At 45.5% G+C, this 24,872-nt stretch overlaps 1 protein-coding gene across 1 annotated transcript in view; it reads right to left on the minus strand.

Annotated features, from left to right (window-relative positions):
• LOC119167613 (AB hydrolase superfamily protein YfhM-like) overlaps positions 1-24,872 on the minus strand; it is a 49,832-nt gene that overhangs the window by 3,697 nt on the left and 21,263 nt on the right. Inside the window, exons 4-6 of the mRNA XM_037419119.2 lie at positions 20,822-20,934; positions 10,292-10,469; positions 714-850 (exon numbers count right to left, since the gene is read on the minus strand). Of these exons, the coding sequence (XP_037275016.2) occupies positions 714-850; positions 10,292-10,469; positions 20,822-20,934 (428 nt within the window). The remainder of the gene's footprint in view (positions 1-713; positions 851-10,291; positions 10,470-20,821; positions 20,935-24,872) is intronic.

The raw sequence follows: 24,872 nt of genomic DNA on the forward strand, positions 1-24,872 counted from the left end.
CTTAAAGCTATATATAACTTTCAATGTGCGCAAGGTTCCTCTTCAGCGGGGGGGGGGGGGGAGGCGAGATTCAACACGTAAGGGGCTGATTGGTGACCCCGCCCCTCTTGAGCCCACGTGCGCATTCCTATGTATATAACATATATTTGAAAACACTGTTGCAAAATAAAACCATAAAACTTAGGTCATTGCTCCAAAACGTAGATGTTGGATGCGCTTGCAAAACCGATATCTCACGCAAATGGACTACTTGGTAAAGTAACACATGTGGAGCAGCTCCGTTCACGTAGCCTTGGCTGTGCTGCCCCAGAAAGTACTCGCGAGGCATGGCGAACAACCACCTGGGGTCGTTTGGTCATGTTAAAAGCCCATCGATCCCTGAAATTAGTTGGATGAATTTTTTAGACGTAAACTGAAGCTTGCAGGTAACCACTTGTGTTGTAAACGGGAACCACTAGCGTATAAGCACCTTCTATAATTTGGGTCGGCCCCCTGCAATCTGGTTAATAAGGCTTCAGTGCAGACTTGTCTTTGAAATGTACTCGCTACATAGTGCATTCACCCATTTTACGGCAAACTAGTTTAGAGCAATAAAATATACATTGCATCAATCGTCATGTTTACTAACAGCAGTGAATAGCAATGTCTGCATAGTCTATCGCTAGTAATTGACATTACATTGAGCATGGTCGTGAGGTGCATAGTCTACGTACCAGGCTGAGAAAACATGTACTTGTGGACGTACTCCTCCCTCACGGTGAAGGCCTTGTGCACCTTGTCAAAGAAGGAGAGGTCCTGCATTATTAGATACTGTTCCGGTATTTTGGGATGCCGGAAAGGGATCATGTACCTGCATGAGTTGTGAGGATGTTGAGTAAAAATGTTGAATTTTTTTTTCTGTGTAGCATCAGTTGACGCCAATAACAATTTCACATAAAATCATGACATTTCTTCTAGACAAAAGTTAAGAGAATACCAAAACAGTGCAGTTACATGGGCACCAAACATAAAATGATGTGTAGGCAAGACGAAGGTTGATGCTTCGCACTCGCACACACACACACAAACACACACACACACACACACACACACACACACACACACACACACACACACACACACACACACCACACACACACACACACACACACACACACACACACACACACACACGGATTTGTTCCAAAAAAGATACGTAGACATATTTGCACATTACATGGTAAAAAAAAAGCTGAAATGAAACGTTAATGAACGAGACATCCGGCAACCTAAACCAGCTGGATCAAAAAACAAGATTCACGCGTCTGTGACGGACAGTGGTGCCGAACCTAGGGATTTTTGCTTGGATCTAGGAGTTTTCAACCTTTCGCAGAGGTTTGACTTTTTTGTTGAATCTAGGAATTTCTGAAAGGCTCTGTAAATTTCACCTTACGTGGCCTGATAAACGTATAACATAGTAATCATGTTTTTTTCAAACAAAAAAGACGAAAAAACGATTAGTTTAGCTATAACACTAAAGAAGTCATGGTGTTCCGCTTAATACTTCTGCAATGCAAGAAGATTATATGCTAAATACTGAAATAAACAAAACTCTGTTTTTGTAAGAATAAACATGCACGCGCGTATCACGAGCGCGTTAGTGTTTGCAGCTCTGTGAATCCAAATGGACTTTGCCTTGTAGAGCACATAAGCACGTGTGAAAGCGCACTGCGTGCCTTCGCCGAGAAATGTATCCATGTGAAATGACTTAAACAGGAGGCTTGGAGATGAACACAGAAAAATTAAGATTAGATATGGTGGTAAATGTACTATATGCCGAAACGGCGTGATGGAAAGAGACAAGAAGTTCGGATGCTTTCAGTCTTTCCATCGTGTCCTTTCCATGACAGTGCCAACGTGACAAAGAATTACAGTATTTTTCTATAGGGTACCGTGGTGTGATGCGGAGCAAGTCGGTTAAGTGGTGTGAGCACTCGATTTTTATTGCGATAGCAATTATATTGACACTCTCGGCTGCATTTGGCCGCCGGCATCGGCGTCGATGTCTTGTACCGTATATGTATAACGCATCTTATTTTTATGAAAACGCACGAAAGAAAAAAAAACCAGAAGAAAGCACTCTAACGCGCGGAGTCGAATGTATGACCTGTGCGTCTTGAAAGCGAGGCGTGGACTACTGAGAAAAGAGAGAGAGAGAAACGTCTTTATTCACAGAAGCAAGGAGAAGGAGGGCGTGGGAAGAACCCCTAGTCCGGGGTCCCTAGGACGACTCCAGCGACGAGCCGGGCCCGCTGTATCAGAGCTCGGAGGATCTCAGGACGTCCATCGCGGAGAGCATCATCCCACAGCTCCTCGTTACGCAAAGGGCGAAGGAAAGCAGGTAAGGGAGGAACGATGTTCGCAGTGCACTCGATCGAGACATTTAAGATCGCGGGTTGACCACCAAGCCACCCCAGGGAACGTTCTTCGCTGTTCAAACAGCAAGCTATTTATATTTACGACTTACCGCTGTTGTGGTTTCGGCATTACCAGAAATATGGCGCAATGAGCGCGTGTCGCCACATCGCGTAGTGGCGCCCGCTCTATTCACCTACGTGTACTTTGCCCGGCTTAGAGAAGGGAAGCAAGGCTGCCTTGCGCGCGCTTATCTCACGGTGGCGAGGAGGGGGTTGATGGCCTCGGGCTTTACGTGGAACGAGTCTGCTGTAGTTACCGGCTGCAAAAAGGTCGCTCCAATTATTGCAGTCACCGTTCGCGAAAAGCGCGTGCTTTTCAGACTCCGCGAAGTAACAAATTAGGTGCTCATTTGATTGCATCTGTACCTGTGAGTACGTTTCGTGCGTAACTTGTGCGCTGGAAGCGTGGGGCACGTTTCTATCTGCTTTCCATTCTGCGCGTGACCTTCCAAATTGTTGCTATCGCGTTCATTGCTTCGCCTTTGTGGCAAAGCTGTGACTTTATTTTTCAATAAATAAACTACGTAGCAGACGCTGCCTGCGTTGGCTTTGCGAAATGACGCAGGGTGGAATCCCTGGAACAGAAGGGGAAGCGAGTGGAGGTTAGCAGACGCTCTCTGTGTCGGCGTTGAGAGGCAGGAGAGGGAGAGCTTAGGAGAGTAGATAGATGTGTGGGGCACCCCTGTGCCATCGGGGAGCGAGCGCAAGCAGATGGTAGAAAAAAAATGGAGAGAGTAACGCACACCTGTTGGCGAGAGGGAACGAGGACAGTCGCATATGAGTAGTGTGAGTGTGGACTATGAACCCGTGACAAACCCCCACCACGAGATGCTCCGTACATATTATTTGGTCATTAGGGAAACTGATTGGAAGTGCACAGGAAGGGCGTAGATATCAGTGGTTAAAGAAGTCCTGCAACAGTTTTTGAGCATGGTCAGAAAATGCTGCCGATTGGTAGTAGAGGCTCCCGAGAACATCTGAGCCGAATGTGACAGCGCAGCTCACGGCCTGGAATTCACAATAAATTAACAATATCAGCTAAAAATAGCTTTTTCTTCGAAAAATGACGGAAGACGCTAACATATCACATGTAGATTGCCCATTTATCAGCAGCCACTGGTTAATTTGAACATGGCACGTTCGGTTTTTATAGATATCGCTGCGAAATGCCGTCACCTGTCCGCGCGAGCACGCGCAATGGCTCAGGAAAAGCCGCGTATTCGACGAAAAAAAAAACAAAAAGTGCTCAAGATCACGAGGCGTGCGTGACGTTTTTTGTTAGCCCCTCCCACTCCTCCTTGCTTAGATTCTAGTGATTTCGTCGGGACGGGAGAAGAGGGAATGCAATAGCAGCGTGGGACAAACATTTGTAACTCCGTTCGTACTGGACGGACTCTTAAAATTTTCGCGACGTTGAATTTGTGAGAGAATACGCTTTTACAGGGAAATATTTTCATGGGTACTCAAAAAATGTTTCAGGACCCTTTTAAAACAGGGCCCACGTATATCTGCTGGAAGTAATTCAACACTGCACATGCGGAAAACTAATAATGGACTGCAACCTCGAAAGCTGAAGGTACAAAAAAGGTACCAGAAACTTGCAGTTGACCCGAATGGACAAGTCTATGCCTTCAATACCTGCGCAAACTAAACTTAAGACACAAATCTGTCTGTGTGGAAACTGGCACCATATGCAAGCACCTCATATGCAACTCCTTAGAACATGAAGAAAAAAATTGGCCGCATATCTACGGAGTGAATGATGGACAGTGGGGCGAAGCATTCGTCCGTCCATTCGTTTTTGCTTCCGTCCGTCCATGCGTCCATCTGTGTGACCGTCCATGCGTCCATCCGCCCGTCCGTGCGTGTGTCTGTTCGTGTGTCCGCCCCTGCGTTCGTCTATGCATCCACCCCTGCGTCCGTTCATGCGTTCATCCATGCATCTGTCTGCGTGTCCGTTCGTCCATCTATTCAACACTCCAAGTACCACCCAGTTGCCGCTTTTCATAATATATTCTCCATATAGAAGCACCGCCATACAGCGGACGTTCCAAAGACTAAACTAGAGGTGGCACACGCACACTTTCTTACGGCTTGCGCTTCAGGTCTACTTCCCATCTTTAACCAACTCGAGTTCATGAGATATATTAGTTCATTGTATTCATGGCACTGCGGCCCAACGCTCGCTAAACCTTTCTAAAACTAAGGAGGTTACACCCAGCGAGTATAACGTAGCAACCCTTTCTTGTCATATAGTGCTCAATATACATGCCAATAACTGCTAATGGGGATCGCAGCGTGGTCGTTAATTAAAAGCCAAACGCTTCTGTCTCTTAGTCCCCATTAGCAGCCACTGGCATGTACATTGAGCACTATTCTGTATTGTTCAATAACGCACAGAAGAAATCTCTCACCGGCATCACATTGAAGGTCAAAATGTTATACTTGTTACATACTACACCGGCTACGAGGGATGAACGGGTGTCGCTCTTAGGAGCTTCGCCCCTAAAAAACCGACTGCTCACGCTGCACAACCGCGATGCTCCGCATCAACCGATGATCCGCTCTGTGGTAGTATATATATATATATATATATATATATATATATATTGTGATAAGCGATACAGACAAAACACCCGTTCGTCGGGCAAGCTGTTCTATTCTGCCTTTTTTTTCCTCGCTTTCCAGCCCGTGGCCCACAGCTGCCGCGCCGCTCTTCGTTACATTCGACCACACTGCAGACCTGACAACGAAAAAAAAGAAATTACAGTTCATTGCACCTGCAGTGGTCCGAATGCTTTTTCAAGCGCGACACATGCACGGCAAAGTTGTTTCTTCTGCGTTTATCGTGAGTGAAGTTCGCATTTGAGGTGTTCACACGCCAGGTATTTTCTCCTACACGCTGAGTACTTATGAATGGCCCGTAGAACTTAGGGAGTAGCTTCTTGCCAGGCCCGCTGGTGCCCCTTTGCACCCATACCTCGTCACCGATGTTGTAAGCAGGAGCGGGTCTACGGCGTCTGTCATAGTGGCGCTTTTCATTTTCTTGTGCGTGGGTGGCTTTCTTGATCACCTCAGTTCGGATCTTCTGAAAGGCCGCTTTGCGATCGTTGGCACGTGGAATTATAATGGGAGCATCCAGACTGAGGACCGCTTTCAGCTGTGGTAGTTTCCCATAAACAATTTCGTAGGGCGTTTCCCTGGTAGACGTCTGCAGTGCCGTGTTAATCGCAAAAGCGGCTGACGGAAAGTGGACGTCCCAGTCGGCCTCTCCTCTTTTCCCTGCCTTCGTATATGGAGCGATTCGTGCCTGGATGCTCTGGTTGGTTCTCTCAGTAAGGCCGTTTGCTTGAGGATGAAACGCGGATGCGAAGAAGTGCTGCACGGCTGCCGTGCACAGGCACCTTTTCAGTTCCCCGCTACGAAACGTTGTAGCCCGATCAGATATTACCTTTTTTGGTAAGCCATGTCTCCAATCAAATCGGTGCTTGTGGAAGTCGATTAGATCGACCAAGTCGATCCTTGATCTCAGAGTAGCAGGGCGTATGCAGAAAAATACAGCGCCGAATAGACCAGCTGCAGAATCAAAGATGGAAAAGCTTTTGTGAGTCATTAGACCCACGCAAGCCATTGTCTCATGTATGGAGAACTCTACAGGGTCTTCGCTCAGGCGCCATGCAACGTCATCCCTTTAAAGTTCTCTCACTTCGTCTCAACCGCCGCGAAATTGACGTTGCAGAGGATTTTTGTGCGAACATAACCGGCGGGAAAGTCGTATTCTCCGATGTGCTTTGAAGTGATATCCCCTGTCCGCGAGATATTAGTATGGATGCTCTATTTCTTATGGAAGAGCTAGAAGCTGCACTAACACTGTGCAGGCATCACCAGGGCCCGAAGGGATAACGTATATGGCGCTGCCTCACTTAGGCGAAGCAGCTAGATGACAACTGCTAAATTTATTCAATGTGTCATGGGAAGATGGCATCGTACCTCAAAAATGAAAACGGAGCTGTCTTGTGCCACTTCTAAAAGCAGGAAAGTCCCCTCTGATGCTGGCATCATACCGGCCTGTAGCTCTCACCAGCTGCGCTGGGAAACTCATGGAGCGCATGATTCTCACGCGCCTGGAATGGTTTCTTGAAAGGCACAACATTTACCCCGACTGGATGGCGGGATTTTGACGAGGCCGTTCAACGATTGATAACGTCATCGATTTGGTGTCATCAGTAAAACAGCAAAAATTTAGAAAACGACTAGCACTTGCGCTCTTTCTTGATGTGAAATGTGCATATTACAACGTTTCCCATCAAGCTATACTAGACACACTGCTGTGAATTGAACTGAAGGGCGAATGTTTCAATGGATCCGAAGCTACCTGACAAGAAGATCCTTTTTTGTATATACTGATTATGGCCCGACCTCAGACCAATACACGTGCCGTGGCGTCCCGCAAGGTGGTGTTTGAAGCCCAGTTCGTTTCAATCTTGCCTTGCTTGGCCTGGCGGAAGCTCTTCCTGAAACAGTGTTTTATTATGCGCTGATGACATCTGTGTCTGGGCATCTGCATTGACACGCCTACAAGTTCGGGCAAGGATACAGAGCGCAGCGTTGCAAGCATCTGGCTATCTTCGCACGCAAGGCCTAACAGTCTCAAGAGAAAAATGTGCACTGGTGGCCTTCACGCGCAAGGCGACGACAAGTTATCCGATAAGCAATAATGGCCAGCCCATCTCTTAAAAGCATAGCCATCGTTTTCTAGGTGTCATTGTTGACCGAGACCTCTCCTGGAGCCCTCATGCGACTAGCTTGAAAGCGAAACTGGTATCTATTGTACACGTCCTGAAAGTCATCGCTGGAAAAAGATGGGGTCCGTCATTAAGTTCCATGCTACAACTTTACCAAGCACTTTTTATTGGTGTACTGTGCTAGTGTTCTGCTCTGCTTCCTAAAACTTGCAAGACAAACATTCAAACACTTCAGAGCGTGCAAGCACAGACACAACGTGCTTGTCTCGGTCTACCACGAATTACCTCAACAGCTGGAACAATGATATTGGCTCGGGATCATCCAGTTACGACTTACGTCACAACCGACGTGCTGAAAGCACATATTCGGCACATTTCACGGATGGTATCGAGCCACTTGACATTTCTGTCAGTACAACGGCCGCAGGCATCGTTCTCAAAGGTCGTCAGCTGCCACCACGCTTTGTTAGCATCCGGTTTTATACGCTTGGCGCATTCACTGTCCACCTATTGGAGCCTACGACAACCCGACGTGCGCCTTTCCGTCCCAGGAATATGAAATAGAAAAGTCCTTTCTGCCTTGGCCTTGAAGCAAGCGACTCTGGACTATTTACACACTTTCTACGCTGACAGAATCTACGTATACACAGATGGATCTACCACCCAGAGTAGCTCCACCAGCGCCACCGTCATTTCATCGCGACACATGTACGTCACTTACAAACTTTGTCACGTGAGCACATCTACTGGTTCGTAAATTGTTGCCCCACGAGGTACCATCGATTATATCAAGCAACCACCGGCTAATCGAAGGGCAGTATTCTGTGACTCCAAGGCGGCTCTACAATGTCTTTCGTCGGCACTTCATCGCGGGTCCTACGAACAACTGGTATGGGAGATCAGAGAAATGCTGCACTATGCGACCGAACAAGGACGCAACGTTGTGTTCCAGTGGATACCAAGTCATTGCGGTATCTCCGGCAATGACCTCACCGATGAACAAGCCAGAAATGCACACATGCAAGCAAACCCTGTCTCCGTCCCTTTATTTAGGATTGACTCGGCTAGATACCTAAGTAAGCTGGCGCAGGACATGACACTCCAGAAGTGGCAGTCATCACAGTTCACACATCAATGACTATATTCTCTCGATCCATCTCTGTGACTGCGGCTACCCTCTGGTCTTTCTAGGGAGGAAGGTACAGTGTTGTGCCGTGTGCTTCTGGGCGTCGCCTTCACCAATGCCTACTCATCTAAGATACGGATGGCCCTCAGCACGGAATGCAACGGCTGCGCCGTCGATGAGACTATTGAACACATGTTATGTTACTGCCCGGCATACACAAACGAGAGGCTCCAACTGCGCAGTGTTTTAAATCAACAGGACAGAAGTGATTTCACTGTGAGAAAGTATTGGGACCATGGCACTGCCCATCCAATTTCCGAAAGGCAACAATAGCACTGTTGCATTTCCTCAAAGACTGTTTGATCGTTTGTGATGGTGAAACTGTTACGCGTCGGCCCAGTCAGTGACCTTTTATCTCCTCCTCTATAACTTTCCTTCCCCTCTCCCCTTCCCCAGTGCAGGGTAGCCTACCGGGGCTCAGTCTTGATTAACCTCCCTGCCTTTCTCCTTGTGTTCTCTCTCTCTCATTTCTTAGTTAAGAGTTCATCAATAATAGTAATGATACTAAAATATTCTTGACGTTTTTGACAGAATCTAGAAAATTTTTGAGGGCCAATCTAAAGATAAAGTGTTGTTTTTGGTTGGCCTTTACCTTTTTTAGCATTTCATGACAGAACAAATTGCGTATAGAAAACTAGTTTCGACATATATCTTTAACCGTGTGAGGCCACTTGTGGGTCAAAATTTCTTGACCAACTTTTTTCCTAACGCCCAATTATCGATGAAAGATAATGGCCCAAGGTATCACCCACCCGCGAGACCCTGGGCCATTTTGTGGCCAAGACAAGACAGACATCGAGGAGTGGCTAAAGCTGTACGAGAAAGTTAGCGTCAGCTACAGGTGGGACCCAACCCTCATGCTAGCGAAGCTCCTTTTATATCCTAATGGAACTGCGCGGCACTGATATGAGACGCATGAAGCTGACCTCACAAGTTGGAATGTCACTAACCATAAAATGCAAGGCCTATTCGGCACACCAGTCGGTTGTCAGGTCAGCTGGCAGCAAACAAAACTTGCGGGCCGGGCTCAGGATTCAACAGAATCCCATGTCGTTTATATACAAGACGCGCTGTCTCTCTACCACGCAGCTGACGACAGCATGACCAAGGCGGAGAAGATCGGGCACATTTCAAAAGATATTGCCGACGATGCCTTCAATTTCTTTATGTGCAAAGATTGTTCAATGGTGGATCAAATCAACAAAGAGTGTCGCCCCATTTAACAGGCTAAGGGCCGTCGAGCTGCCCAAGTTTATGACAGATTGCTGAATACCGCCACCTCGAAGTCATGCGAAGACCCCCCTACGACTCATCCAGCCATCACCACTGGAAGACATCATGGACGAATTCGCCGTGAGCTCGCGGCCATATCTCCGGCTCTATCTGTTTGTTCTGACTTCAGGGACAACATGCCCTTCATATCCCTTATTCAACATTATTCAAGCAGTCGTTCAGGAGAAAATCGCAAGCTTGGGCTTGCCGTCACTCTGCTCGGACCGGCATACGAAGGACTACCCAGTTCTTCCGGCCACTCACACGCGGACGCCACAATTGTGGCACTTTTGCAGCCACTTTTCCCTACTTCTTCGGTGGTCGCCTCCTAGACACTACCACCACCAGCCGGACAGCCATGCCTTATCGTATAGTGATACCTTTTGGAGGTCAAATCTATCGCAATAATGTATATATTTTGGACGATACATTCTAGGAATTGTTTGGGAGGTGTTTCTGTATGCAAGGGTTGAATATTCCCTCCAGGATTAAGTTATTTTTTGAGAATCCACCGTTGCAAACCAACAATAGTGTCTCGGATACCCTTCTGATATTTTTTGTCAATTCGTTACATACACTGAAGTCGTGCGAAAATTTCTCCTTAGTGGATGTAGAACGTTCAGTTTTCTCACCAGGACATCCTCATTTGCCTTGGGCTCAGCAAAAGTTGTTTGTGGAAGGCTTTTGGGTGCATTCCGTTGATTATAATCATTCGGCTGACTAAATTCTCGTAGAGTGTAGCCAGGCAGAAGCCAATCATGGCACCCCAGTCGTGTCCCACTACGACAAGACGCCGCTTGTTGCTTGGATCTGCAGTTAGAAGCGATTACGTATTCTCACAGAAGCATAAAGTCAAAATAGCAAAAGCCCTCCCAGTAAAACAAAGAACGAAATGTAGTTCACAAAGCGTCGGCTTTTAATCATAACCCTGCAGATAGAAGTAGCAAGCACAATAAAATTCAGTGGTGCCTAGGCTGAAGTAGTACAAACGAAACAGACAAAGAGACCCGACAAAATTGCTTTAACAACAAGTCAATTTAGCGGCTTTCAGGTTGAAACAGAGAGATGAGGTTTGCAATTGAGAATAGCTACAACACCATGGATAAAATAAATGTGGAAGAATGGTTAAAACAAAAAAAACGTACTTAAATATAATTTCGAGAGCACTACTTTAGAAAGTAGTCAAACTGCAAAACTAGAATTCATCGAGCTCTCTGAAGCCACTCAAGCCTTCACCAAAACAAATTATGGAAAAGTAAGTACCTCAAGACACCAAATAGAATTTTCTCAGCAGCCAAACTGGTTAACGATTATAAACTTAGAGACAAACGATACTATAATGTCATAGAATATGGGCAGCACTATTAAAGGGCCCGACATCACGGCAACTAAAAAAAGCTCAGCAAGGAAAGGACCGTGATGCAGGTCAGCAAACATAAGCAAGGTCACACTGTCAATAATTTTAATCACATAGTCAAGTTGAATCAAGAACTGTGCTCCGAATTGTACTCCTCGTGTATAAAAGACCTTGATTCGAGTGAAGGTGAAATCAAACGTGACACTTAAATTTGAAAGTAGCCACCAATGAACTTAGAAAGACTTCATAAGGCAGCGTGATTGAACGGCTGAAGACGACAGCCTAACTACTGATTTTTTCATAGCGGAATGACATTTCTTTCAGAAACATTCCAGCCAATAAAATAACCAACAAACGAAACCAAAAAGGAGACAGAAAAACGGCTTGACTACCAACTGTGTTTTCACGTACGCGTGGCTCATGTACTCATGCGTTCACATGGTCAAGCTACAAGCTGTCAACAAAAAGTGCAAAATAGAATAAACAAACGCACAATCACTCAATGCAATCTTCGCCATACTGATAACTAAAAATTACGGAAAAAGATTCCACAAAAATTTTCCTTTCCTTCACGGTGTGACGGAGGTATCACTGTAGTAGGCTTCACCATTCTTTGCAATGTGAAAAGCTTCTAGTATTTCACGTGCCAATATTTTATGGCTCCTGTCCAAACTCCTGCTTTTGTTCAGCACTGGCTTACATTTACTCTGCTTTCAATGAATAGCTAAATTAGAGCCTGTTCTTTTCTCCAACGATTTAAAATGTTCCAAGGCCCTAAAGTTCACACAATGACCTGTTTGGTCCATGTGCAACATCCTGCAAGTAAGTGGAATTCAGTAGACCACGCTAAAAACACATTGCACCGCAATATGCCCATGCTTTGCTTCACACTGATGCTTTCTTTTTCCCGATGTGTGCGCATAAACCACCCAGTTTCCTTGGTGCAGAAGACACCATGGACACACCATATCTGAAAAGAACTTATTTCAAGCCATGCGCAACACGGTGCGTAAAGGGCACCACCTGTGGTGTTCTTTGTTCTGGACAAGTCATGTTTTGCAGTGAAAGCTGTTATGAGATCACAACTCGGGTCACGCGCAGTTTTCCGCCACTGGTGTCTTTAACCACATTGAGCGAAAATTAGAAAGAAAAAAATATACACAGTGAAGCTCGAACCAAGGTCTGCTGGGTGCCAGCCGGGTATTCCACCAGTGAGCCACGCCGGTACTTGGGGCTTGGTAGCAAACTTGCCTTAGACAGGCTTGATGTCGGGAAAGCAATCGCGTTATTACGACTTATAAGGCGTTTTAGAACAGCCAAAAAACAACCAGTTGTCACACACTGCGAATAGCGTAACGAGTTGGCCGACTAATGTTCCAAGCCATCAAAAAAGCTTGTTCTTGTTCCCCTACTAACTGTGGCGCATACCCACATCAACCATAATTCCTCATCGTCGTCAGCCACTGCATGAACAATTGGCACAAAATTCCTTGCCAGTGTTCAGCGTACAACGCTTCTCAGAAAAATGACGAAAAATTATCATAGCGCAGCGGTTCTCAAATTGGTTTCGCGGAACACGTAAAATCTGCGGAGCTGTTGTAGTGGCTGAAAAAAAAAGTCACAGCTTTGCTGCAAAAGCGAAGCAATGAACGTGATAGCAACAATTGGAAAGGTCACGTGCAGAGTGGAAAGCAGATCGAAACGTGCCCCGCGTTTCTCGCGGACAAATTACGCACGAAAAGTACTCACAGGTGCGGATGCCCGCGAATAAGTGTCTCATTTGTTACTTCATTGAGTCAGAAAAGCTCGCGCTTTTCTCGAACATAGACTGCAATGATTGCAGTGACCTTTGTGCGCCCGGTAACTACAGCAGAATCCTTCCACATATAGCCCGAGACCAGCCAAAGAGTACGATCCTCCCCTCCTCGCCACCGCGAGATAAGGGCGCACGCGAGGCAGCCTAGCTACCCTTCTCTAAGCCAGGAAAAGTACGCGTAGGAGATTATAGCGGGCGCTGTGGCGACGTGCGCTCACTGCGCCATCTTTCTGGTAATGCCGAAAACACAGCAGCGGTAAGCGGTGGATACAATAAGCTTGCCAATTGAACGGTGAAAAATTGATTGATTGATATGTGGGGTTTAACGTCCCAAAACCACCATATGATTATGAGAGACGCCGTAGTGGACGGCTCCGGAAATTTTGACCACCTGGGGTTCTTTAACGTGCACCCAAATCTGAGCACACGGGCCTACAACATTTCCGCCTCCATCGGAAATGCAGCCGCCACAGCCGGAATTTGAACCCGCGACCTGCGGGTCAGCAGCCGAGTACCTTAGCCACTAGACCACCGCGGCGGGGCGAACGGTGAAAAATGTTCTTCGGAGTGGCTCAGTGGTTAACACCTCGCCTTCACGATGCAGAGATCCCACGTTCGAATCCGCGCGTTAGAGTGCTTCTTCTGAATTTTTTCTTTCTTGTGTTTATATACATATAGATACGTATACATATAAGGTGTATGAGGTCGACGCTGACGCTGGGCGCGAAATCCAGCCGAGAGTGTCCATATAATTGCTATCGCAATAAAAAAAAACTTTCTGCAGTTGCCCTCCGGCCTCCCCCCTCCCCAGTTCGTCACATAAAATTGGTCCATCATCACTTCAGTAAGCCTACAAGGGGCCCCAACACATCGACGGCTGAGAACCGCTGATATAGCGAATGACAGCCTACTACCGAAATGAACTTATCAAAAATGACCTAGTGGTTACCAAGAAAGTGTGCTTGCAGTAGTTACCCAATGAGTATTTCGAAAAGGCTCTGAAAGACCGCTCTTCTAGATTTCACTGAGACTGAGCTGGGTCTTCCGTGCAGGCCGGGAGTTCTTCCTTTTTCCTTTCAGTTTTTTGGTGGGAAAGATTTTCATCATCATCATCATCATCATCATCATCATCATCATCATCATCATCATCAGCCTGACTACGTCCACTGCAGGACAAAGGCCTCTCCCATGTTCCGCCAGTTAACCCGGTCCCGTGCTTGCTGCTGCCAATTTATACCCGCAAACTTCTTAATCTCGTCTGCCCACCTAACCTTCTGTGTCCCCCTAACCCGCTTCACTTCTCTGGGAATCGAGTTAGTTACCCTTAATGACCAGCGGTTATCCTGTCTACGCGCTACATGTCCAGCCCATGTCCATTTCCTCTTCTTTATTTCAACTATGATATCCTTAACCCCCGTTTGTCCCCTAATCCACTCTGCTCTCTTCTTGTCTCTTAAGGTTACACCTACCATTTTTCTTTCCATTGCTCGCTGCGTCGTCCTTAATTTAAGCTGAACCCTCTTTGTAAGTCTCCAGGTTTCTGCTCCGTAGCTAAGTACCGGCAAGATACAGCTGTTATATACCTTCCTCTTGAGGGATAGTGGCAATCTACCTGTCATAATTTGAGAGCGCTTGCCGTATGTGCTCCACCCCATTCTTATTCTTCTAGTTACTTCCATCTCGTGGTAAGGCTCTGCGGTTATTACCTGCCCTAGGTAGACATAGTATTTCACAACTTAGAGTGCACTATGACCTATCTCGAAGCGCTGCTCCTTTCCGAGGTTGTTGTACATTACTTTCGTTTTCTTCAGATTGATTTTAAGACCCACCTTTCTGCTCTACTTGTCTAACTCCGTAATCATGAGTTGCTATTCGTCCCCTGAGTTACTCAGCAATGCAATGTCATCGGTGAAGCGCAGGTTAATAAGGTATTCTGCATTAACTCTTATCCCTAACTGTTCCCATTCTAGGCTTCTGAAAACCTCCGGTGAGCACGCGGTAAATAGCATTGGGGAGATTGTGTCTCCTTGCCTTACACCCTTCTTGATTGGTATTCTGTTGCTTTCTTTATGAAGCACTATGGTAGCAGTTGATCCCCTGTAGATTTCTTCCAGAATGTTTATATATACTTAATCTACGCCCTGATACCGCAGTGTCTGCATGACGGCTGATATTTCTACTGAATCAAACGCCTTCTCGTAAAATATGAAGGCTATGTATAGTGGTTGGTTATACTCTGAGCATTTCTCTATTACCTGATTGATAGTATGAATGTGGTCAATTGTTGAGTAGCCTGTTCGAAATTCTGCTTGTTCCTTTGGTTGATTGAATTCTAATCTTTTCTTTACTCTGTTAGCAATTACCTTTGTAAATAGCTTGTATACTACAGAGAGCAAGCTGATCGGCCTGTAATTCTTCAAGCCCTTGTCATCTCCTTTCTTATGTATCAAGATGATGTTAGCGTTCTTCCAAGACTCTGGTACCCTTCCCGTCAGGAGACACCTCGTAAACAGGGTGGCTAGTGTTTCTGACACAATCTTTCCTCCATCTTTCAGCAGATCTGATGTTACCTGATCCTCACCAGCAGCTTTGCCTCTTTGCATGCTCTCCAAAGCTTTTCTGACTTCTTCTATCATTACTGGTGGGGTGTCATCTAGGTTACTGCTAGTTCTTATAGTATTAAGGTCGTGGTTGTCTCGGCTACTGTACAGATCTCTGTAAAACTCCTCCGCTATTTTAACTATCCTATCCATATTGGTAGTTATTTTGCCTTTTTTGTCCCTTAGTGCATACATCCGACTTTTGCCTATCCCAAGTTTCCTCTTCACTGCTTTGACGCTTACTCCGTTTTTCAGAGCGTGTTCAATTCTCTCCATGTTATACCTTCTTACATCGCATACTTTACGTCTATTAATCAGCCTCGAAAGCTCTGCCAGTTCTATTTTGTCTGTTTTACTTGACACTTTCATGCTTTGACGCTTCTTAATTATGTTCTTCGTTTCCTGGGAAAGCTTGCCAGTGTCCTGTCTAACTACCCTGCCTCCAACTTCCACTGCACACTCCGTAATGATACTCGCCAGGTTTTCATTCATTGCATCTACGCTAAGGTTGGTTTCCTCACTAAGAGCCGAGTACCTGTTCTGCAGCGACACTCTGAATTCCTGTACTTTCCCTCTCAGTGCTAGCTCATTGATTGGCTTCTTGCGTATCAGTTTCTGTCGTTCCTTCTTCAAGTCTAGGCGAATTCGAGACTGTACCATTCTATGGTCACTGCATCGTACCTTGCCAACCACTTCCACATCCTGCACGATTCCTGGGTGTGCAGTCATTATAAAGTCTATTTCGTTCTTATTTTCGCCATTAGGGCTCCTCCGTGGCTCCATGGCTTTAGAAACCTAGGGAAAGGCCTGAATTTTACGTATGAGTTGCCAGTGAACAATAGACGGCAATTTTTAGACATAAACAGGTGTTGTGAAGGACACGTGTGTCGGATGTATTGGCCAAGAGCAAAGAAAGAGTTGTTATCGTATGGCTTGACACTGTCTAAACTGTTAAGAGGGCCATCTGTTCTCTTTGCCTTGAATCTTCCGTGACAAAGTCCTGTGAGCACAGGCTTGAGACGAGCTTCATCGCCCAGATTGATAGACAAAAAATGCAGGCTTTCCCAGATTTCTTTCGACAGCCACTTCTGAATCTTTACTGCAAGAAATGAAAGAAAAAAAGAAAAACACACAGACTGGTCCAGAGCAAAGGATACCACAGGTGGTGCCCTATACGCACCGTGTTGCGAATTGCTTGAAAAAAGTTGCTTTCAGGTAGACTGTGTCCATGCTCTTTTCCGCACCAAGGGAGCGGGGTGGTTTATGCGCACGCATAGGGAAAAAAGAAGCATCAATGTGAAGCGAAGCACGGCATACTTTTGTGGAATGTGTTGTTGGCGTGGTGTATGACATTGCATTGACTTTTGGGATGTTGTAGATATGCCAGACAGGTCATTTGGTGAATTTGGGGACCTGGGAACACTTTATATCGTTAGAGAAAGGAACAGGCTCCAATTTAGCCATTTATTGCAGACAGAGTAAATGTAAGCCAGTGCTGAACAAAATCAGGATTTTGGGCAGACGCCATAAAAAATTGGCACGTGAAATACTAGAAGCTTTTCACATTGTAAAGAATGGTCAAGCATGCTGCAGTGATAGCTCCGTGGCACTGCGCAGGAAATGAAAAAAAACTTTCCTGAAATATTTTTTGCCATGGCGAAGATTGCATTGATTGATTGTGCGTCAGTTTATTGTACTTTGAATTTTTTGTCAGGAACTGGTAGCTTGACCTTGTGACCGCATGAGTACATGAACCACGCGTTCCTGAATAAACATTTGGTAGTCTCGCCGTTTTTCTGTCTCCTTTTTGGTTTCCCGTGTTCGTTATTTTATTGTATTGAAGTTTTTTTTTGAAGCAATGCACCAAGTAGCCTAATTAGCAACCATTTTTAATAAAATGAAAATTTATATCCCAGAAGCTTGCGATGCTCTGCACAATACACGTAATGAAATTGAAGTCTGCCATGAAGTAGCGAAACGTTGGTATTACAATAATTATGCAAAAAAGGGACGTGAAAAATTTCTGAAGATCTACAAACGCATCAGCTAATTTTAGGTATTGTGCGAAATATACAGGAATTTACAATGAATTACGACTTGATAATAAAACATTAGAATTTAAGTTACCAAATCACGAAGCGACCATGAGACATGGCATCTTTGAAGGCTCCGGCAATCTCCACCATCTTCGTTTCTTGAACGAGCGTCTAAATCGCAGTACAAGGCACATAAACGCTCGCCCACCCTCGACAGTCTACGGCCAAGGCTAGTATTGAACCTGATACCATCCAGGTTACGCATAACTTTTATTATCTTTTTATATTTATTTGCTACAATGTTTCAGTTGAAAGATGATTGCAGGGTGGGAAAACGTTTGAGAATAAGTAGATGCAAAAGTAGCAATATGAATACACAGTACTAAGGTTCAAAAGCGCTTCTTTCAATTACTATACAGAGTATAATAATACGTAATAATCTAATAGAATAACACACGTTCCAGACAAACACATTATTTGGAATAAAGCAAATAAATTACCTAGGCAACCAAGGCAACAACGGGGGTTTAAAAAATAATACACTTCTATGAAAACATTTCTAGGATTAATGAAATAATCGACGAATACAACAATTGCACTAACAAACATTATTTGTCTTTCACAGATAAATACAATCATTATCAAGCAGTACACTTATCAGACATTCCAGCGGGGTAACGTAGATAACGAGTACTTTATGTGTATCTACATAGTACGACCCATTCACAGAACGATTTCAGTCCTATTTTGCTTCCACACCAGACAAGTAAAAAAAAAAACGCAGGCCTGTGCGAATGCGCAGCACAGTCAAAGCGAAAGCTAGAAGAGCAACCTTTCACAGCCTTTTCAAAACACTCATTGGGTAACTATTGCAAGCACACTTACTTGATACTCACTGGGGCATCAATAATAAACTTTTGGATAGTAGGCCGGCACTCGCCATGCTATTTTCACCATTCTATTGAGAACCATGGTATCCGGTAAGCACTGGCAAGGAATGTCATGCCAATCGTTTATGCAGTGGCTGACGACGATAAGTAATTATGGCTGAAGTGAGTATTTGCCACAGTTATAGGGTAACAAGAACAAGCTTTTGTAATGGGTGGGGGCATTGGACAGCCCACTCGTTACGCTATTCACATTGTGCGATGACTGGTTGTTCTTTCGCTGTTATAAAGCGCTTTATAAGTCTTATTAACGCGATTGCTTTCATGATATCAAGCCTCCCTAAGGAAAGTTTGCCAACACGTCACAAGTACCAGCGTAGCTTAGTCGTAGAATACTGGGCTGGCAACCGGTGGACCCAGGTATTGCTGGTTTGCCAACAAGTCACAAGTACCACCATAGCTCAGAGGTAGAATACTGGGCTGGCACCCAGCACACCAGGGTTTCGAGCTCCCGCTGTGTCTTTGCTGCTAGGTTTTTTTCAGTTATTTTGCGTGATGTGGTTACGGACACCGGCGGTGGCAGCGGAAGTGGTGGGGGACAATGGCACGTGACCCGAGGAAGAGGATGAAAGGAGGAAGGACAGGTAGGTTAGACAGTGGACGCGTGTCATGATCTCACAACAGCTTGTGCTGTAATAAAATTCTGTTGGAAAAGTGGCATCGATACAGCCGCGCACTCAATTTATTATTTCTTGATTGTGTTGAAGAGGTACCCAAACAACTAGACTGGAAATAGATAGGAATAAAAATGACGGTGGATATCTGAGCAAGTTGTGCCTTGCAGATACCATACACTTCACTAAAGTTGGCACTGAATTGTAGCAATTGAATGAATTAGGCCAAAAAAAGCTTCCAAGTAGGATCGAATATGAATATTCAACAGAGAAAGATGATTTTTTGCCGTCTGAAGGTCAAGCTATAATTACCTGTTTATTGACACGTCTGTATGCTTTTATTGTATTTTGTTATTTCTATCACACGGAGAAGAATTCTGGTTAATAACGTAGAAACTCTAAGAATTGCAATTTACTATCCAGAGTGAGACGGAGTGACATATTCCTGTACGTCTAAGGAATGGAAAGGCAGCACAGGATGTCCGAGAACAGGCGTGTAGAAGATATTAGAAGAAAATAGAATTGGACAGGTCACATAATGACCAGCGCATATAGCTATCGGTGATATAGAGCGTCGAAATCGATACAGTGTGGCGAGAAGCACAGTGAATGACGGCATATGGTTAGATAAAATAGTGACATTAGGTCACTGCCAATGAAATGTCAGTGATGAGACGGAGATTACCGTGACCTTCGTTTGTAAGTGTAACCCATGTCAGATCCGACTGCCTGACACATACCTACCCACGCCAGTGTGCTCTAAAGATACCAACCTGTGTACTAATCTTTAATCTGATCGGTAACTTCAGCTCAACACGCAATCGAGTGCCCTTGTGCTTAGTCTTCACATTTACAAGTTTTCACCTTTTGTATTATTATTTTAAGACTCTGTAGTACTAACCAGAAGCATTATTCATTGTTCTCCTTAATTGTTGCTGCATAATACATGACTTTGGGTGAATTTTACTAGCTTAATGAGAACCAGTATATAAACTACCACTTTTGCTTCCTAATACAAATTGTCGTGTTGGCTTCCCATTAAGTATTTGAGTTTTTTTCTATATATTTCGTTGCGTGGTCTAATATATAACAAACTTATTGATAAACCTTCTGTAATCTCTATTCAAATTGTTGGCACCAGCAAAATGCAATGGTTATATATATATCAAGTTGGAAGTTTATTTATAGGTTCCTTATACAATAAAGTGTGCTTATATTCGTAATTTACAATTCCTTACTGCGTTTGTATCCCTTAAAGACATTGGATGCGTTTGCTGGATGTGTCAGTTGTAAATCACTGATTTGTCGCACGTCTTCTAAGTAACACACAATTGATTGGTGGTCTCTGAATTGTGTAGAGGAGGTAGCATTTTAAAACTCTTTTATTATATGCCTGTGTTTATTACGTTGTACAGGCGTACATAAGCTTCCAGAGTGCGTAATTTTCCCTAGAACCAAATACAACGATCAATAGGCTACCTCCAATACCGAAAGCGCTAATTTATTCATACAAATGCTGCTTTCAGCCGATATTGTGCAGTATGGCACGACTGAAAGAGCATGGCTCAGCCAGATGAAAAAAAAAAAAAACGCCCAAGGGCCCTGACTATACCCCATGTCCGGCGTGCTCGAGCTCGCTAAATCAGAGCGCGGTCTTTGTTGCCCACTTTCTCTCGGCAGCTGCAAATGTCCCAATATCCCCACAATTATTAGAACATATGGGAAGAGCAACGAATGGAAGTCTGAAACAAGAACTGCCGACTCACTTCAAACTCCAGCTTACATTACTTACTTATCGTCTTAATCAGCTCTGTGACATCTTTTACCAAAGTCACCATCATATAGTGAGCTGAGTCCGCAGGTTTTGTTGTAAACCCATATCCCCGCAAGTCGGGAGCTACCACGCTGTCACAAAATAAAGAAAAACAACGAAACATAAGTGTCAGTAAAACAAACAGTACAACAACATCAGTTCCCTACGCAGCGTTTCTTATCGTAAACAAAATTAACTGTCCCACGGGAACCCTAACTTTCTACTATAAGGAAGCTGAGACGCTCATAAAAGTATTTTGGATCACTGATATCGAAATACATGTTTTTTTTCAACTGAGGTACATAATCACAGCTTTCTTTGACGTAACAGATAATTTCAGCGATACGTTTGCAAGAAGCCGTAACATTAATCGCGGAGTACAGATACAAGAATGTAGGTACCGGAATACATCCTCGTTTAGGCAATGGTGACGACTAGCGAGAGAGAGAGAGAGAGAGAGAGAGGTTTATTTACAGAAAGGCAGAGAGGTTGGTTTGAGCAATAGCTTACTCTAGCTTGCTACTCTACAATAGGGGAGGGGAAACGGGAGAAGAAAGACTAATCAATGATGAAGGTGCGATAGAGAGGTGAGTATACAAAGATATTAATATGTGCCACATGAAAAAAAACCACGGTCCAAACCCTGCGTACAAGTGGTTCATCAGTGAAATCTCAAACGCGTGGCCCCGGTGTTTAGCAGTGGGTTCAACCTGGCATAGCACCAAAGCCTTTTACAATAATTGGTTACATGTGCGTGCTTCTTAATCACGTTGGAAACAGGTTTGGCTTGGGTTTACCATGGTGTTTATTTCAGATGCAGCATATTGTGTCTCGCGTAATCACGGTCATAAATGAGTGTACTGAGCAATTAGATGCGTGTCGCACTGCGTTAATCACGGAAATTGTTATCAAAGCAGAGGCGTCACTGCCGAAGCTGATGTACCGTTGGAGGAACTACTACCGCCGAAAGCGGGTACTCGCCCCGTCGAACGCGTGCCCGCAATCATCGCAATGACGCCACAACGCGGCGTTGTTGCAAGCATTTCACATAGCGAGCTAACTTAGCGGTGTGCTTTACAGGATACACCCACCAACGACACTTGGATCCCCGTTCGTGATTTAACGGGGCTTGGAAGGCTGCCGGGTCACCCGTACGCAGTTACTGACGTACTCTAACTTCCGGGCCTGTTATTGCGCCCGACTGCACCATCAGCCAGGCGAACGTGAGCTCTCTCACGTTTTACTTTAGGCACTCTTCTAGAGTTGTCCACAGCATGACCATATGGAAGGTTTTAGGACAAACTGCGATCTCAGAGCCGGCGCCACGGCTGTGACCAAAGCCACCTTGAAGAGAGAATGCCCTACCACGCCCTCCTCTCTCAGGCTGCTACGTCACGGTAGTGACCTAGTTACGTCGGATGGGGAGAGCCGGCGCTGGCCGGCACCGCCGCTTGGCGCAGGGCACGTCGCAAATCGGTAAGGAGCCTACATGAACGGCCGTTTTTAGGGTGGAGACATATTAATAAGTGCCTTCAAGAAATTCAGCCACAACCAGCGGGCAACGGGGCACGCTGTTGCCAGCTTCCACTAAATTCAGCATTGTTTTCTGTGCGCCGCCATTTTGGAGCCAGCCAACACACACCTGGGCTTTTGACAGCGGCGGTTCTCAGGGTCGTGTAAGCGACCCAGTTCTCAAAGTGAGCGCACGAAGAAATTCGCAGCCCACACACAAACACTTGCGACATGATACTGAGGTTACGCTGACACGCACGCAAGTGTGGCAACCTCTCAGACTAGCGAGCGCGTCTCCGTACGAACGCGCGGACGCGTCCCGTTTGCGGGCTTCCTACTCGCAATGCGTGGACGCAGAAACGACAACTTCGGTTATCTACTCATTCGCGAACACCGTGAAACACATATGGGTGTGCCGCAGGAAAAAACAGTGAACGAAATACGAAGTACTCACAGAGCAAATACGAGACGCACTGGTGGGCTCCCAGCCATCTCGCTTCACTTGAGCCAGCCATAGTTGTCGTCGGCCAGGGCTCGCTGGGAAGCGGAACATTCGCACCCCCTTTCTGTTGTGGTTAGTGCAGAGTGGTACGCAGCATCCAGGCATTCTAAGGCTTCACCGGCAGCGTTTAACACGCTACCGCAACGTTCGATGCCGTATTATTGAGAACTAAACGCAACCGGGCGTAGACGCAGTGCGGGCACCAAGATGGGGCGACAGCGCGGCGTTGCTGTCTGGCAACATTGTGTTTTGGCGGGCGGCGGTGCGTTGGCGGCATGTAGTGGGTCAAAGGCTGACATCACGCTAAAAACGGCCGTTCATGTAGGCTCCCTACAAATCGGCTGGTCCTTGCTTACTTGGCTTGGCTTAGCGTGACTCTTACGGTGCGTACGGCTTGACAAATATATTGTAGGGTCGAACCAAAAAAGCGATTCTAATTGAGCTTCATGATTTTTTATAATTAGGAACACAGTTGAAAACAAATAGACAAGATAACTCGAAATAATATTGTAATAATTGTGGGAGCATAGATACGTAACGCAGTTCGTCTGATGTTTGACGGAACTTGTCCCAGTAGCTGGCAACAATAGCTGCAACGCTTTATGAGTCGTTCTTAATACGTTTGAACGCAACGAACGATGCGACAATGCCTGGTTGTTGCTGTGCGCCCAATTGCAAATGAAAGTATGACGGCGGCCTAAGTGTCCGAGTGCACAGATTTCCTACTAACCCGATGATGCGGGCAGCGTGGACCAGGGGGGTTCCCCGGAAGGACTTCACTCCAACGAAGTACACAGTGGTAAGCGTTTCTCTTGTCTGTTGTTACTCGGTGTTCTCAGATAAAAAGCTTTCGACGCTCGATTTATTCGCAGACGGTGCATGATTTTGTTTACAAGTGGAACCACGGTAACGCACGTACTGATTTTTATTTTTTTCGCTACAACACAGGCACTTTGAACATATCGCCCCGCGTTTCATTGCCAGCTTTTGTCCTGTTTCATGCTCATTTGGTTTTTATTTTATTTCAGCTCTGTGAAAAGCATTTCCTGCCAACATACTGTGTGAAAACGACTTGATTGATTTTGATTGATATGTGGGGTGTAACGTCTCAAAAACACCATATGATTATGGGAGACGCCGTAGTGGAGGGCTCCGGAAATTTCGACCACCTGGGGTTCTTTAACGTGCACCCAAACCTGAGCTCGCGGGCCTACAACATTTCCGCCTCCATTGGAAATGCAGCCGGGATTTGAACCCGCGACCTGGAGGTCAGGCCTTAGCCGCTAGACCACCCCGGCGGGGCATGTGTGAAAACGACTACCTATACAGATGTCAAAACTGGGAAAGTTGTCGAAGTTCCTCTGAAAACCGCTCGCCTAAAACAAACTGCCGTTCCAAGTGTCCTGCGTATTTATCCCGGCCGCAAGCACCAGTTCGAGAAGCGCCAGAAGAGAGAAGAATGCGCTTAGAAGCCGCTGCTTTGTAAGAGGCAAAATACTGCTTTCGGAGCAGACTCAAGCTGAAGAGGAGGCCAGAAACAAAATAAGTGGTTTCTCTGACTTGCTCGGTGCTTAGCCAAGCTTTCAGAATTCCGACTTTTGGACTATCGTCAACAAAGACGGGAAGCTTTTCTTCTTGGATTTGGCACTTCATTCCGCACCTTCACTTCGTTTGTCGAAGATTGTGTCTATCACGAAAAAACCTTCGTGTAGAGGTGTTTTTTTGGTGAATCCCGCATCAAGAAGTGTGGTGATGTGCTTGTCGCCGATAAGTTGTGTCACCTAGGAGACTTGAAAGCAGTGCTACAAATGCTTGAAGAGCTTCAGAATAGTATTTACACTGACCCTTCTCAGAAGATACGTAAACTTCTGCCGTTGGTAGCAACGTTACTGGACGAAGTGAGTGACGAACGTGTTGCATGCATATGGCAAGAATGGCATTTGTAGGTGCTAAAATTTGTGAGAAGCGAAGTTGAACTTTTTTTAAAAAACGCTAAACGATATCCCCCAAATTTCG

This window comes from Rhipicephalus microplus, chromosome 6 (assembly GCF_043290135.1).
Source record: "Rhipicephalus microplus isolate Deutch F79 chromosome 6, USDA_Rmic, whole genome shotgun sequence".
Classification (NCBI taxonomy): domain Eukaryota; kingdom Metazoa; phylum Arthropoda; class Arachnida; order Ixodida; family Ixodidae; genus Rhipicephalus; species Rhipicephalus microplus.